The following is a 13,212-nucleotide window of genomic DNA, read 5'->3' on the forward strand; positions in this document are numbered from 1 at the left end:
ACTGAGAGTGAGTGTCTTTTGAAAGAATAAGTTTTGAGAATGAAAATCTTTGGAGAGGGGGAGGGAAATTGGGGGTGGGAGTGAAGGGGAAATGAAGGGGGAATGAAGCTATAATATGGGGGTGTGGAGATATGGAAGGAGGTATATAGTCTGTAAGTGAGAAGCGAGAGGTAAGAAGTGGAAAGGGTGCGAGTGGAAAGACGTAGGATCTTTGTGGTTTCTTGGAGGGGGGGGGGGGGGGGGAGATGGGAGATATAAAGGGATGAGATGGGATGCGATTGTACAAGCTTTGTTAGAAGGAGGGAGGGGGGGGGGAGTTTGAGGAGGGAGTGTCAGGGGGGATGTTTTTGGGACGAAGATGTGGATGAAGATGGATTTTATCGCGTGAGCTAGAGTAAGTGATGAATACAATCCGAGAGGGGGAAACTATGAAAAGATGAGCAGGGGGGGGATTGTAGTTCTTGTAGATGGAGAATTGGGATATGGGATATGGGATATGATACAAGTACATGCAGAGAGCGAGGTATCCAGCTACTACGAGGGTAAAGAGTCTACGTACAAAATGTGACGAAATGGGGATGTACAAGTAGAGTTGGTGATTACACATCTATATCTATATGGATGAATACGGGGGGAGGGGTGGAGGGAGGGAGGAAGGAAGGAAGAAAGAAAGGAAGGAAGGGTTGTGTATATACATGTATATAACATACAAGCTTCGATGTGTTAGCATTGGAACTTGGAAGTTAATGATAATCAAGACGGGATATGTTACGGGTAACTATGTAGTGTTGAGGAGTACATGGCTGTTTCGGGGTGCACATCTGCATTGCAGATGGGAAGGACTGGAAGAGCAAATACAGCTTCAGGGGCATCGGTGGGATGTATAAGGTATCATGGTTTATCAAGGACACAGTTTGAAAGAAGGAGCTAGGATATTAGAATGGATTTGATCGGGGTAAGCAAATGGGCAGAGGATGATTATAATACCACCAGTAAGATAACTCGGAGGATAGAAAGTGGTCATGTTATGGCTCATTTGCTCAATTAACTAGCATAATAATTTTGATTAGTCCCTAGAATAAAAGACTTGATACATATAGTATTGATTACTCAATGAAGTATGTAGCACTGTCCAAAAGAACAAAAGGATCATCACTTTCTAACCTTCCTAGCATGCTTGACTAAATTTTCGATAACTCCCTCAAAAGCCTCCCTATCACCTAGCTTTTCATCAGTCCTCATCGTCCAATAGTCTAATACTTCTTTAGCTAAAACTTCCATTTCCTCGAGCTTTTTCACGTGTCCTTTCAACTCATCCATTGTCAACCCTTGTAGAGCCTCTTCTGTAATCTCACACGTTTGACGTGCAGATACTAAGTCTAATTGAGGGGCAGGTGGAGGACCCTTTCGACGTCGACTATCAGAGCGGGAAGGCTTGACGTTGCCTTGTGAGTCAAGGGAAGTAGAAGAAGAGGATTTGATACGATCTATGGAATTGTCGAGAGAGCCAGAGGACGATGGGTGCAAAGATAAAGAAGGGAGGATGAGTTTCTTTTGTGTGGAAGCTGGGAGGATTTCATCCAGAGATACGGGAATACCGAGACTGACGAGGAAGAGACGACGAATACGGGATCGAATCCAATTCGGTGGCTGAAGGGGCGGTGGAGCTACGAGTTGTGACCAGAGTGATGCGGATCGTGGCGTGAGGAATATGGGATTCGGGTTTTCAAGAGGTGGAAGGACTGATATATCAATTGTGTCGGAGGGGAATATATGGTCGAGGTAGGGTTCTGTTGCAGAGCGAATATCCTCAGGGGCATTGAGATCTGTCAGGTCAAAGGTGGGCTGATCAAAATACTTGTGTTAGGACTGAGTGTACTATTGTTGCATACGGAAAGTAGACGACTACTTACAAAAGAAGGAACTACAGGAATTGGTAGAGAAGATTGAGTTACTTCAGGCTCTTGAAATCCATCATCAAAATCACCAAACTCTGCATCTTCCTCTCCTTCCTCAAAATCATCGAAATCATCCCCAAAACCGCCATCGTCTGCATCTTCTCCACCATCTCCACCATGACCATCATCCCCGTCTTCTTCTTCATTATATTCTTCTTCTACGGCTTTGTTCGCTGCCGCCGAAGAGCTTTGACGTCGTAGACTTAAGGACGGGGAGCTAGATTCTAACTCAGTCAATAACTCTGAAGGTGTTTGGAAACCATTGTTATACATACCAGGTACATCAGCGACCTCAACTATGTCGTCCGGTTGAGCATCTTCCTTTCGCAATTCATATGCAGCGGTACCGGGAACTTCGCCATGACTTGGTTCAGAGTCTATCCTCTCAACTACAGTCTTGGGAATTGGTAAGTCCCCTGGTGTACTACCAGCTCTTGATCTCGTTATACCAGTCGTATTAAGAGTATTGGAGCGACTGCGACCAGGAGTTGAGTCTAAGACCAAGTCCGGGACTGCGTCAGCTTTACGCTTTTCATACGCTGGTGTACCCGGGACTTCTCCATGGCTAGGAGTATCGGGGTCTATCTTCTCGACGACGGTGATGGGAATGGGTAAGTCACCGGGAGTTGAAGGTCGTCGAGCTCGTGCGATATCATCAAATTCTGGAGCCATTGCAACTTGATCAGGCTCAGCATCCTCTGCTCTCATATTATATGCTTGTGTGCCTGGAACTTCTCCATAGCTTGGTTCATCGTCGACTTTCTCAATTCGTGTAGTGGGGACAGTGGGTGAGGCTGCGGTGGATGGTTCTAGACCAGAGTGTGCATCTGAAAAATGGTCTTCTGAATCCGAAGATTCAACAGTTTCTAAGGAACAAGAATGTTAGAACAAATCAATTATGTAAACTTCCGAGGGTATGTTCTGCATTAAGACCATTCTATCCTCATCATCGCATAAACAACAGAGAGTGTTGAAACTTAGTTTCGTCGGCCTTACCTGCAAGTTCGTGTGCGCCTGGGTCCTCAATGCTAGTCCTTGTAGGAGGTTCTAGACTTCCGTGGTCTTCCTCAGCCATGATTGATGATACCAGCGAGATACCAGCGATAACCTCGATAGAAAATCTAAATCAATAGAAAAAATGGTCTGGAGGTACGATTATCGTGTTGGCAATGTATACTGAGTAGTGAACGAGAGAAAGTCTAATCCCAAGGGGGAACAATGACAACTGCTCCCTTCTCGGTCAATGATAGCAAGAGCTCCGATCATTCTGTTGTTCACTCGCTTAATTTTTGATTGAGGCGCGATACAGTACCAAAAAGTCGCGCTGGGAAAGGCTAAGAAAGATAAAAGACTTCAATTTCACGCGCTTTGAAATGCGCAAGGCTGATTAAATCAATTCGGTTATTGCAGAAGCTGTACCTCAATTCAATTTAACATTGAAGTATATTATTGCATTGCTGATCATCTCGATTTCTTCACAAATAACCAGCTTCTGATCTGGTATAAACAATCAACAACATCGGAAAATCTTCCTTCCTCGGTTTCGATTCGCATCCCTATTTTCAAAGCTCAATAATAATATCTACAAGATGTCTGGATTTACATTCGGCAACACTGGAAGTACCGGCGGGGGATTGTTTGGTGGGGGAAGTTCTAGCAACCCTCCTAATAGCTCTGGAGCTGGACTATCTGGGGCCGCACCATCATCTCTATTCGGCGCACCAAAACCAGCTGGAGCACAAGCACCGGTCTTTGGAGGAGCAGGAGCATCAACCGCAGGAGCTGCAAAGCCAGCCGCTGGAGGTATCTTTGGCCAAAGCACGGGAAATGCCCCCAATGCCACGTCTTCTTTCAGTTTCGGAAAGCCTGCTGCTAGCACCACACCTACAACTTCAACAGGAGGTGGACTTTTTGGTGGAGGAGGCGCAACTGCAGGTGGAAGTGGAGCCTTTAATTTCGGAGGGCCCAAGCCAGATGGTGCTTCAACGCCAACAACTGAGAATAAACCGGCAACTCCTACGGGGGGTATGTTCTCAGGAATGAACAAGCCAGCAGCAGGAGGTGGTATGTTTGGAGGAGTAGCTTCGAGTACCCCAAGTTTAGGATCAACAACGCCAGCACCAAGCAAGCCTTTCAGTTTCGCATCCACAACCCCTGCAGGACCACCACCTACAAATAATGCACCAGCTGCGAGTACAGGTAACTTGTTTGGTGGAGGTGCTCAATCGCAATCAGCTGGAGGTCTTTTCGGAACACCAAAACCAGCAGCTGCATCACAACCTACACAGACACCCGCTGCACCAGCCCCTACTGGCGGTCTTTTTTCCAGCGACACTCCTGCAGCTGTAGCTCCTACTAGCAACTTGTTTGGTGGTGGTGCTGCTGCAAAACCTTCTGCTCCTAGTGGTAACATGTTTGGTGGAAATAAGCCTGCTGCTTCGGCAGCTCCCCCTGCCAGCTCGACACCTGCGGCGACTACAGAAGCTGCTAAGCCAGCCCCATCTTTCAGCTTCCCTTCTGCTACTCCAGCAGCTAGCACCCCTGGAACACAGGCTTCTACTACTCCCGCTCCCGCAGCTTCTGCTACCAGCAGTCTGTTTGGAAAACCAAATCCAGCTACATCTACACCCGCACCATCTGCATCTGCCCCAGCGCAAGCACCATCGCTTTTTGGAAACGCTGCTTCGACTAGTGCCGCAACCACTTCCACTCCTGTACCAGCTGCTACAACATCAAGTTTGTTTGGCGCAGCTAAATCATCAACTCCCGGTACTTCTGGCCCAACCAACAGCAGCACTTCTGCCCCTGCTTCAGCGACCACAAATGCTGGCTCTGCAAATCTAGATCAACGAGCCGGAGCAACTGCTGGCTCTGGGGCTGCAGGAAATACAGCATCTCTAGGAGCTTCTACGGCTGGCCCAAGACCAGAATTATCTCGTCTTAAGAACAAAACTATGGATGAAATCATCACCCGATGGGCATCTGATTTGGCGAAATACCAGAAGGAATTCCAAGAACAAGCAACCAAGGTAGCTCAGTGGGATCGCCTTTTGGTTGAGAATGGAGATAAGATTCAAAAATTATACAATACTACCTTTGAGGCCGAACGATCAAGCGCAGAAGTCGAACGACAACTAGCAACGGTGGAAGGCCAGCAAGCCGAACTCGAACAGTGGCTCGATCGCTATGAACAGGAGGTTGACGACATGTTCAAAAATACAGCTGTCGAAACACTACAAGGGCCAGATCAGGAGCGTGAGAGAACCTACAAGATGGCGGAGAAATTGGCGGATAAACTTGATGAAATGGGCAAAGATCTTTCTACTATGATTGAAGCTATGAATGAGGCATCTGCTACTTTGAACAAGAGCACCAAGTCTGATGATCCAGTAAGTTACTCCAATCTATATATCAGATTTATAAAGAATTCCACCAATCAAATGTGCCTACAGCTTTCCCATATTGTTCGAGTCCTTAATTCACATCTTATGCAATTACAATGGATTGATCAGAATGCCAAAACACTACAAGAGAAAGTTGAGGCGGCGCACAAATTGGGACAAAGTATGAGTGCAAATGGTCTTGGTGGAGCGGAAGGTGATGCTGCAGATCACTTCTATAGATCTTTTATGGGAAGAAGATGAACGGTCGAGAACGAAGGATAGAGCTTGATAAAGCAGGTAAAATGGAGGCCGACAAGTTTGTACTGGCGTGCTGAATGGTTGTTCTGGGCGTTTTGATTTGGCAGGAATTACATTTGCAAATTCATGCATGGATGGTCTACTTTGAGGGGAGCATATGTGGATAATGAACATGGAAGACTGAATACTGCAAGCCTTCAATAAATGATTGAGGAGAGAGATACAAAAGGATTCATATATCCAAAGTAGGCGAATACGTAGATGTACGAAACGGGGCAGAAGTGTTCTAGCGAGCAATTTTGTGTATAATAGATAGCATGAAGCAAGAGAGAATAGAGACTGATCAAGCTCATAACCAATTTCGTTCCATTGAAATGGGATCAACTTGGCTTGACACACATGGAAATTTTGCAACCACAACGTGGACAGGCAATGGTCGTATCATACAATCAAAAATTTCACCGACTATAAACGACCATAATTTCATCACAATCCTGATATCATATCTCATTTTGTTCAGTCTTGCTCAACTTAAACAAACGGCCCCCTTTCCACCTTCCCCCACGCTCATCCACTCATGTAGCTTTTTTTATATTTTTGCAAATTTTCAGGTTGATTTAGCTGGTAATGAACCAAAGTATTTAGTATTTTCTTCTTTCTTAAATTCTGCAAAGCGAGAAAAAGATAAGAGAAACAGGGGGATGAGAATTAAAAGACTTGATTGCATTCAGAGAAGAGAGGAATCCATCGATGGAAAACAATACTTCTCAAATTCTGACTATGGATATATGGATTTATGGACGAAAGCTCGAAGTGTTTTTCTAAAAGTATGTGTATACTTACTTCTGCTCGCCACCAGATTGCTTCTCAATTTCGGAACTGGAGAAGGGAGGTTAGCTTGAGCGGATTAAGTGAGGGGGCAGAGAGGAAGTAGAGGATGGTACGAGGTAAAACGGGCATTCTTACATGTGGTCCTCGAGTTTCTTTAAGTGATCACGTTGTTCGGTAATTTTCTTCCTCAACTCCAAGAGTTTCTCATTCTCACGTTGACGGATGGTGTAATCCTCATTAGCCTTTTCGCGTTTGGTAAAGGCATCTCTGGGGAAAAGGTTGTTAGTTCTGTAGCTGCAGATGCGGATGGGAGCTTACCCTTTCCTTTGCGCAACTCAATATCGCGAGGATAGTAAAGTAGTAGCATTGGAAGGGATGGAAAACTTACTGCTGGCCGCCAAATCTGGCAGCGCCGGTGTCTCCCTCGCCCATAGTGCGTGCTGATACAGTGAATGCTCTAGCAGCTGGGATGGATGTGCGGACTGCGGGTCGCATGGCAGAGTTGATTGCAAGACGATACATGATGATGATTATATTTAAGTATTTTTTTCTCGTGATGGTATTTCGAAGGTAGAAGGACGACAGATGTATTTGAGGGGTTGTTCAATTGGTGGTATGATTGTTTATGAAATGATTTGCTGGATGATGCCGGAGTAGCTTGCGGGCGGCTGGAAGCTTGGATAGAAACTCGTGGACGTGAAAGACGTAATTGTGCCTTGAAATCGAGGTTGCGAGGGGAAAGATCAGTTCATCGTCATGATCAGCTGTTTTGAATGGGGAATCATGGCTGCTTTGAAGGTATGTGGGGGTGAATGTGCGCAGAACGAGTGCTTAATCACCCAAGAATAAACTGAGGACAACTAAAGTGGCATGAACGTGTCTGCTTGTCGCTAGGTAATCAAAAGTCTCCAGCTACTTTGTATATCAATCTCATATGACGAACTACCTACTCTTGTTAGAGACGGCAAAGTTTAAACTTGAAGGACTCGGATACTGCTTTACTCGACTGTTGATTACTATTGTGATGATTACCTACCTACCGGGCTACAGTGGACTCGTGTTATGAATCACTCCGTACTCTAATGATGCTACTCTGCCCCACTACCTACCTAGGTAGCATTCCTAGAAATTCATATTCATAACTCATACCTATCTGTAAGTACCTAGTAGGATTTAGGTATATCTGACTCTGACAGAAATCACGTGGGTTGTGGTTATTGATTGAAGAACAGAACATACTCGGTGTCGAAGACAACATCTACTCAAGCCCACTTGACTATGTAGTACTCTATGGATGATTTACCGATATTGAAACAGCTACAAGTTGTGCTCTTGTGCTTGTGCTTGTGAACGGTCTAACACCAAACACAACGCAGCGGTAATACAGTACTAATAATAAATGCCATTCCAGATTCCAGAAACCAAGGCAGAACAGAATGTCTATGCTTTTAGACCTCATTTATTAGCACTGCCACAATCGCAGAAACTCAGTTCACATTACTTGGAAAGGAAGGAAAGGAAGGAAAGGAAGGAAAGGAAGGAAAGGAAGGAAAGGAAGGAATGGAAAAGGAAAGGAAAGGAAAGGAAAGGAAAGGAAAGGGTTAAGGGATGGAAACAGAAACAGAAACAGAAACGCCCAACACCTCAAGAAAATGACCAAAAAGCCTTCCATCTTCGGATCAATTTAAAATTCGTGACAATGCAAATCTGGGTCAAGGTCAAATCATGTTACATTCATGCAACGGATAACCACTTTTAACGAACTGAATTTACCATTAACCAAGATTGGTCCAATGCAGCCACATGAACCAGGCATTTACAGAGTATTCATCAGCCCTGTTGAACTGCATGGAAATCATCTCGAACCGAATATCTCTGACTCTTATACTTGGGCTGGGTTGGGTGGCCTCGTTGGCTCACTAACAGTGGAGATGTGAAAGTATATAGGTACATATCAAGACTTCTCATACATATGGTAGTATTGGCATTCGTGTCTCGTGTCTCTCTCTGCCTCTGAGGTCTTGCTTATAGAAGACGATTATAAAGACAATAAAAAGGGGGATCTTGAGATGCCCCATGTACGAAGATCGTTCAACGCTCAGTGTTCTTATATTGGAAAGAGAGTTGTCTAATTCGATTCAACTCAAGTGTCTAGATACCCCGAAACCCACATAATATAACGCATGAACAACAGTCAAAAGAAAAGAATCTCAACCATTTTGCCCATACATACAGTAGATGAATTAATTCACTTAAGAAGTTGATTTCTGATATAATCTGTCCCAATGAACTCTTTCCCCTCTCCCCCTCAAAAAGGAATTAATAAATTGAATTTATATCATTCGAGTAATTTTACAGAATAATACATAAAACACTGAGCCCCTTTTACGATCTCGAGGTTATCCGTTCACATTCGTTCATTCATTCCCTTTACCTCGCAGATCGCTTCCCATCTTCTAAAAGTGGCACTAGTGCGTCCTTCCAGCAACTTCCTCACGGCCTACGGTACCTACCACTTTCTCTAATCGAGAAAACCATCCCAAGAATCAAAACCAACACACAAACACACTTCCCACGTCGCATAACATCCTACGTTTCTCTTCCTATTTCAGTTTGTGAGATCTCTTTCCTAAAGACTTAAAATAATATCATAAAAAGATACTCAGGTAAGATCTTCATTTCCCCTCAAAGCCTTTGGACCCCGTCATCTGTTTTCTCCCTCCGCCCTGCCCAATATCTCCATCTTCCAACGCCATCAACAAACAATCAGTATGCGTTGCATCACACTGTCCTTGTTTACTCGACTCGAAGGATAGACTTTTCCATTCATTTGCAAATCACCATTCATTCAACGACTCTTCGCCTTTCACCATTGCCCCTCCGGAAGACTGAGGGGTACTTGTTGTTTTTGCCTTCAGCAAATCAACTCCTGAGTTCATCATACGTAGTAAAGCTGCATCGATTGGCGTGTTCTCCCTCGCAGATGGAAAATTGGCGCATGCAGAAGTGGTTGGGCCAAATATCGGTGACAGCCCAGTCACATCAAACACTAGCCCAGTCGCAATTGTCTATTGAATTTCGGCCACTTTAACAACAAAAAACACAACCTTTAGTTTTGAGCAAACGATAACTAACAAATCTATTTTAACAGATCTACAAATCGCAGTCATGGGTTACGAAGATTCCGTCTATCTCGCCAAGCTCGCTGAGCAGGCTGAGCGATATGAAGGTATGCAGATTTACAGTATTTGATCAAAGCGTATGAATACTAACGGTAGGAATAGAGATGGTCGAGAACATGAAGTCCGTCGCCTCTGAAGACCAAGAACTCTCCGTCGAGGAGCGTAATCTTTTGTCTGTTGCATACAAAAACGTCATTGGTGCTCGCCGTGCATCATGGAGAATCGTCACTTCCATTGAGCAAAAGGAGGAGTCAAAAGGCAACTCATCCCAGGTTACTCTCATCAAGGAGTACCGTCAAAAGATTGAAGCAGAACTTGCCAAGATCTGCGAAGATATCCTCGAGGTTTTGGACAAACACTTGATTCCTTCTGCCAAGAGCGGTGAATCCAAGGTCTTCTACCACAAGATGTATGTAACTTGTCTTTTGAAGAACAAATTTCATTTAAAATCTCTGACTAATCATATTACAGGAAGGGTGATTACCACCGTTATCTCGCTGAGTTCGCCATTGGTGACAAGCGAAAGGAGTCTGCCGACAAGTCTCTTGAGGCTTACAAGAATGCAACCGAAGTTGCCCAAACTGACCTTGCACCAACTCACCCAATCCGTCTTGGTCTTGCCCTCAACTTCTCCGTTTTCTACTACGAGATCTTGAACTCCCCAGATCAAGCTTGCCATCTTGCCAAGCAAGCCTTCGATGATGCCATTGCTGGTAAGTCTCATTGTAGCAACAACACATACAAGTAATCTAATCGTTATTTAGAACTCGATACCCTTAGTGAGGAGAGCTACAAGGACTCCACATTGATCATGCAACTCTTGAGAGACAACTTGGTACGTAAACCTATTCTCGCGGCGCATCGTGATTGCTAGTTCTATTACTAACAGTATGAACCAATTTAGACCCTCTGGACTTCATCAGAGGCCGAGCCAGCCACCCAAGAGTCCGCTGCCGCACCTGCTGAGGCCAAGGAAGCCGAGGCCGCTGCATCAGCTGAGGAGAAGCCAGCTGCTGAATAGAGAATCATCGGATATGGCGTTGATGTTTGGTCGAATGGGCGTACGAGCGATGGAGGTTACGATTGGGTTTTGCATGTTTCGGCAGACGAGATGAGCAGAGGGCGAGCTTCATGAAGAGCTTTTGGGGGGTTTCACTCGCAACTTGCTTGCCTTTAGACTCTTTAATGCATCAAACCATACTGTACTTTCCCTTCCACACATCCTTTCGCTACTTTGCGAATGTCTCGATCGCCCAATATCTCTTTTCCTTTTTCCACTTTTTTGTTAAAGACCACTTCCACATGTCATTTCCCGGTTGTTGATAGGTTACGGCCTGGCACTTTTTTTATCAAATCGATTAGACTAAAAAAAAAAGTAGCAAATCCATAAAACCAGTACAAAAAGTCGATGATAGAATAAAGAAATGTGAAACAAATTGCATGTGAGTTCGCATGCATGAACAACTAAACTTCAGAAGATCTACCGTTGACGGTGAGTTGGTGGCCATGTTCGGAAATTCTCGTTTACTAGTGAAAGGGCTGGGGATTTATACATGGCTTGGAAGTATGTGGTTCGCATGTATCTCTGGAGGCGAATAATATTTTTTAAGCTCGCTTGACTGACGGGCTGGTGGCGTGTAGTAGTAAAATGATGTTGGGATCGGACTTGAAGTAGGATTCGAATGGAAGGACGTGTTCTGCGGGGTGTAGATGGATGGGTATATATTGACGGGCAGTGCATGGGATACGGAAAGGGGAAGATATGTCTGCTGTTTGCTGATTTGGCAGTTTGTTGTGATGGAGGATTGTATAGTGATTTCTTTGGGAGAGGGAGGATAATCCTTGGGTTATGGTTGTGGGGACAAGGGTGTGGAATTGAGAATGGAGCGGGGGTGAAAGGGGAAGAGTGAAGAGGGAGGGTTTATGGGTAGAGTGGTGGGTTGAGTGGGAGTCTGAGTGCTGGTTATTGGGTACTTGGAGTTGGTATGGTGGGAGGATGGGAATATGGAATGGGGAGTGGACGGGTCTGTAATACTTGGCATGAGAGGATGGTAGGTGGTTTGAAGGAGAAATGGAGAGGAGGAGGAAATGAGATTGCTGGGTAGGGTGGAAAGGAAATGTCTCTGGGGGGAAGCTGAAGAGAAGGAGTGTAGGTGGGTAATTGGAGAATAATCTGCTGGCGGAATTCGAGTGTTTGGAGGGAAATAGCTGAACTTTGTCGGACGTAGATTCATCCGCTGTTGAGCTCTGAATAAGTATGGATGCGATGTGAATGTTAATGTATATGACGAGAGAAAACATACGAAGAGTGGTTTGAGAGACAGTAAGATATTGAGATGACGTTCTATCTAACGCCAGGCATCGAGGGCTATTATGGAAGATTCACATGTCGTTAGAGGTTTCTATTAGGTTGTATTGATAGACCTAGAATGCGTTGAAGGGCGTCTGGTTGGCCAAATGAACGACGTCATAAGCTGTAGTAGGGGATCTTACATACGGATCAGGAATCTGATAGACATTTAGATGTGTTTCCTCGTAGCCGAAATAAACCAAACAGACATTTGCCGGAAGAATATAATACGTGGTATCTCGTTGGCTGTTTATAACCATCTCTAAGAAGTTAATTCGACCATCCTGCCATGTACAGCCAATCCGACTCTTGAACCCTTTCTAAGACCCTGAAGCACGGGTGGAATCTTACTTGCATGCATCAATACCTTGGATGTCCGTGGTACGGAGAACCTCTTCCGGTTGGCTTGGTGCATGGATCCTGTACGAAATTTCTTGGGGAGTGTGGGCAGGTGAGAGTCAGTGGAGGGGGAAGGAGGGTATATAATGGCGTAGTAATACTTCGAAGAGAGTCTGATGATTGGAGGTGGAACATGGTTCACTGCATTGGGGGGCTCGCTTAGACGATTGAAATGCATAGATTTATTAAATTTATAACTACTTGTCTCTTGGTGAAGGGGACTTGAAGATCGGAAGAGCTTTCTAGATGTTGGCGATTGTTTGAATTCTCTCTGAACATGCTTTAAGGTTTGGTGGAGGGTTGTTGGATGGTTGATGGGCTTGAATCATTGGTTGATTATTTATGTCTACACAGACTTCTTGCCCATGTCTGGTCTTGAATAGTACAGAGTCTTCACGGCCAAGAAGAAACGAGCCATCCGGGGTCACACTTCACATGGCATAATGATATAGATATGTGTTCCTGTTGTGATTGAATACAGCATCTAACTGTTAATCTAGAAGAATAGAGAATTGTTGACGGAAAGGTTTATTTCGTGTCGAGATCCAAGGGAAATCCCTTTACTATACTTTTCACAAGCAAGCATAAACGTGGAGCGTGGGGGGTAGGATCGAAAAGGTCACACACACACACACACACACAACGCTATTATTCTGTATTCATAGTCACCTTGTCTCAAGAGGAAAGTGAGATGTGAATGGTCCAGCTGATGTTGAGGGTAGTGTTAGCCGATGATTGCTTTCCGCGCTTGCCTCGAAATGCAATACTCGTGGTGTTGAAGACGATAATCTATGGAGAGAGTTATTTTGTGACATTCTTCCAAAGTATCTCCTCTCCTCCTTCAAGTCAAG

General features: G+C 44.8%; 5 protein-coding genes across 5 annotated transcripts; 3 read left to right on the forward strand and 2 right to left on the reverse strand.

Annotated features, from left to right (window-relative positions):
• Positions 1-1,152: 1,152 nt before the first annotated feature.
• EAE97_007623 (uncharacterized protein) lies at positions 1,153-3,033 on the reverse strand (the record flags this gene model as incomplete). Its single annotated transcript, XM_038878137.1, has 4 exons — positions 1,153-1,845; positions 1,914-2,182; positions 2,234-2,824; positions 2,955-3,033. The coding sequence occupies 4 exons, from the start codon at positions 3,031-3,033 to the stop codon at positions 1,153-1,155; spliced, it is 1,632 nt and encodes a 543-aa protein (XP_038730975.1).
• A 514-nt stretch (positions 3,034-3,547) lies between these two features.
• On the forward strand, positions 3,548-5,602 carry EAE97_007624 (uncharacterized protein; the record flags this gene model as incomplete). Its single annotated transcript, XM_038878138.1, has 2 exons — positions 3,548-5,347; positions 5,411-5,602. The coding sequence occupies 2 exons, from the start codon at positions 3,548-3,550 to the stop codon at positions 5,600-5,602; spliced, it is 1,992 nt and encodes a 663-aa protein (XP_038730976.1).
• A 614-nt stretch (positions 5,603-6,216) lies between these two features.
• On the reverse strand, positions 6,217-6,952 carry EAE97_007625 (uncharacterized protein; the record flags this gene model as incomplete). The annotated part of the gene is made up of 4 exons (XM_038878139.1): positions 6,217-6,220; positions 6,443-6,478; positions 6,566-6,697; positions 6,819-6,952. 4 exons carry the CDS (start codon positions 6,950-6,952, stop codon positions 6,217-6,219), a joined length of 306 nt encoding a protein of 101 aa, XP_038730977.1.
• Positions 6,953-7,829: 877 nt separating this feature from the next.
• EAE97_007626 (uncharacterized protein) lies at positions 7,830-8,035 on the forward strand (the record flags this gene model as incomplete). The annotated part of the gene is given in 2 exon segments (XM_038878140.1): positions 7,830-7,868; positions 7,883-8,035. 2 exon segments carry the CDS (start codon positions 7,830-7,832, stop codon positions 8,033-8,035), a joined length of 192 nt encoding a protein of 63 aa, XP_038730978.1.
• Positions 8,036-8,905: 870 nt separating this feature from the next.
• EAE97_007627 (uncharacterized protein) lies at positions 8,906-11,046 on the forward strand. The gene is made up of 6 exons (XM_038878141.1): positions 8,906-9,096; positions 9,582-9,659; positions 9,715-10,021; positions 10,084-10,325; positions 10,377-10,447; positions 10,517-11,046. The coding sequence occupies exons 2-6, from the start codon at positions 9,599-9,601 to the stop codon at positions 10,631-10,633; spliced, it is 798 nt and encodes a 265-aa protein (XP_038730979.1). The 5' UTR covers positions 8,906-9,096; positions 9,582-9,598; the 3' UTR covers positions 10,634-11,046.
• The last annotated feature ends 2,166 nt before the right edge of the window (positions 11,047-13,212 follow it).

Source organism: Botrytis byssoidea (genome assembly GCF_014898295.1).
Source record: "Botrytis byssoidea strain MUCL 94 chromosome Unknown BBYS_015, whole genome shotgun sequence".
NCBI lineage: Eukaryota > Fungi > Ascomycota > Leotiomycetes > Helotiales > Sclerotiniaceae > Botrytis > Botrytis byssoidea.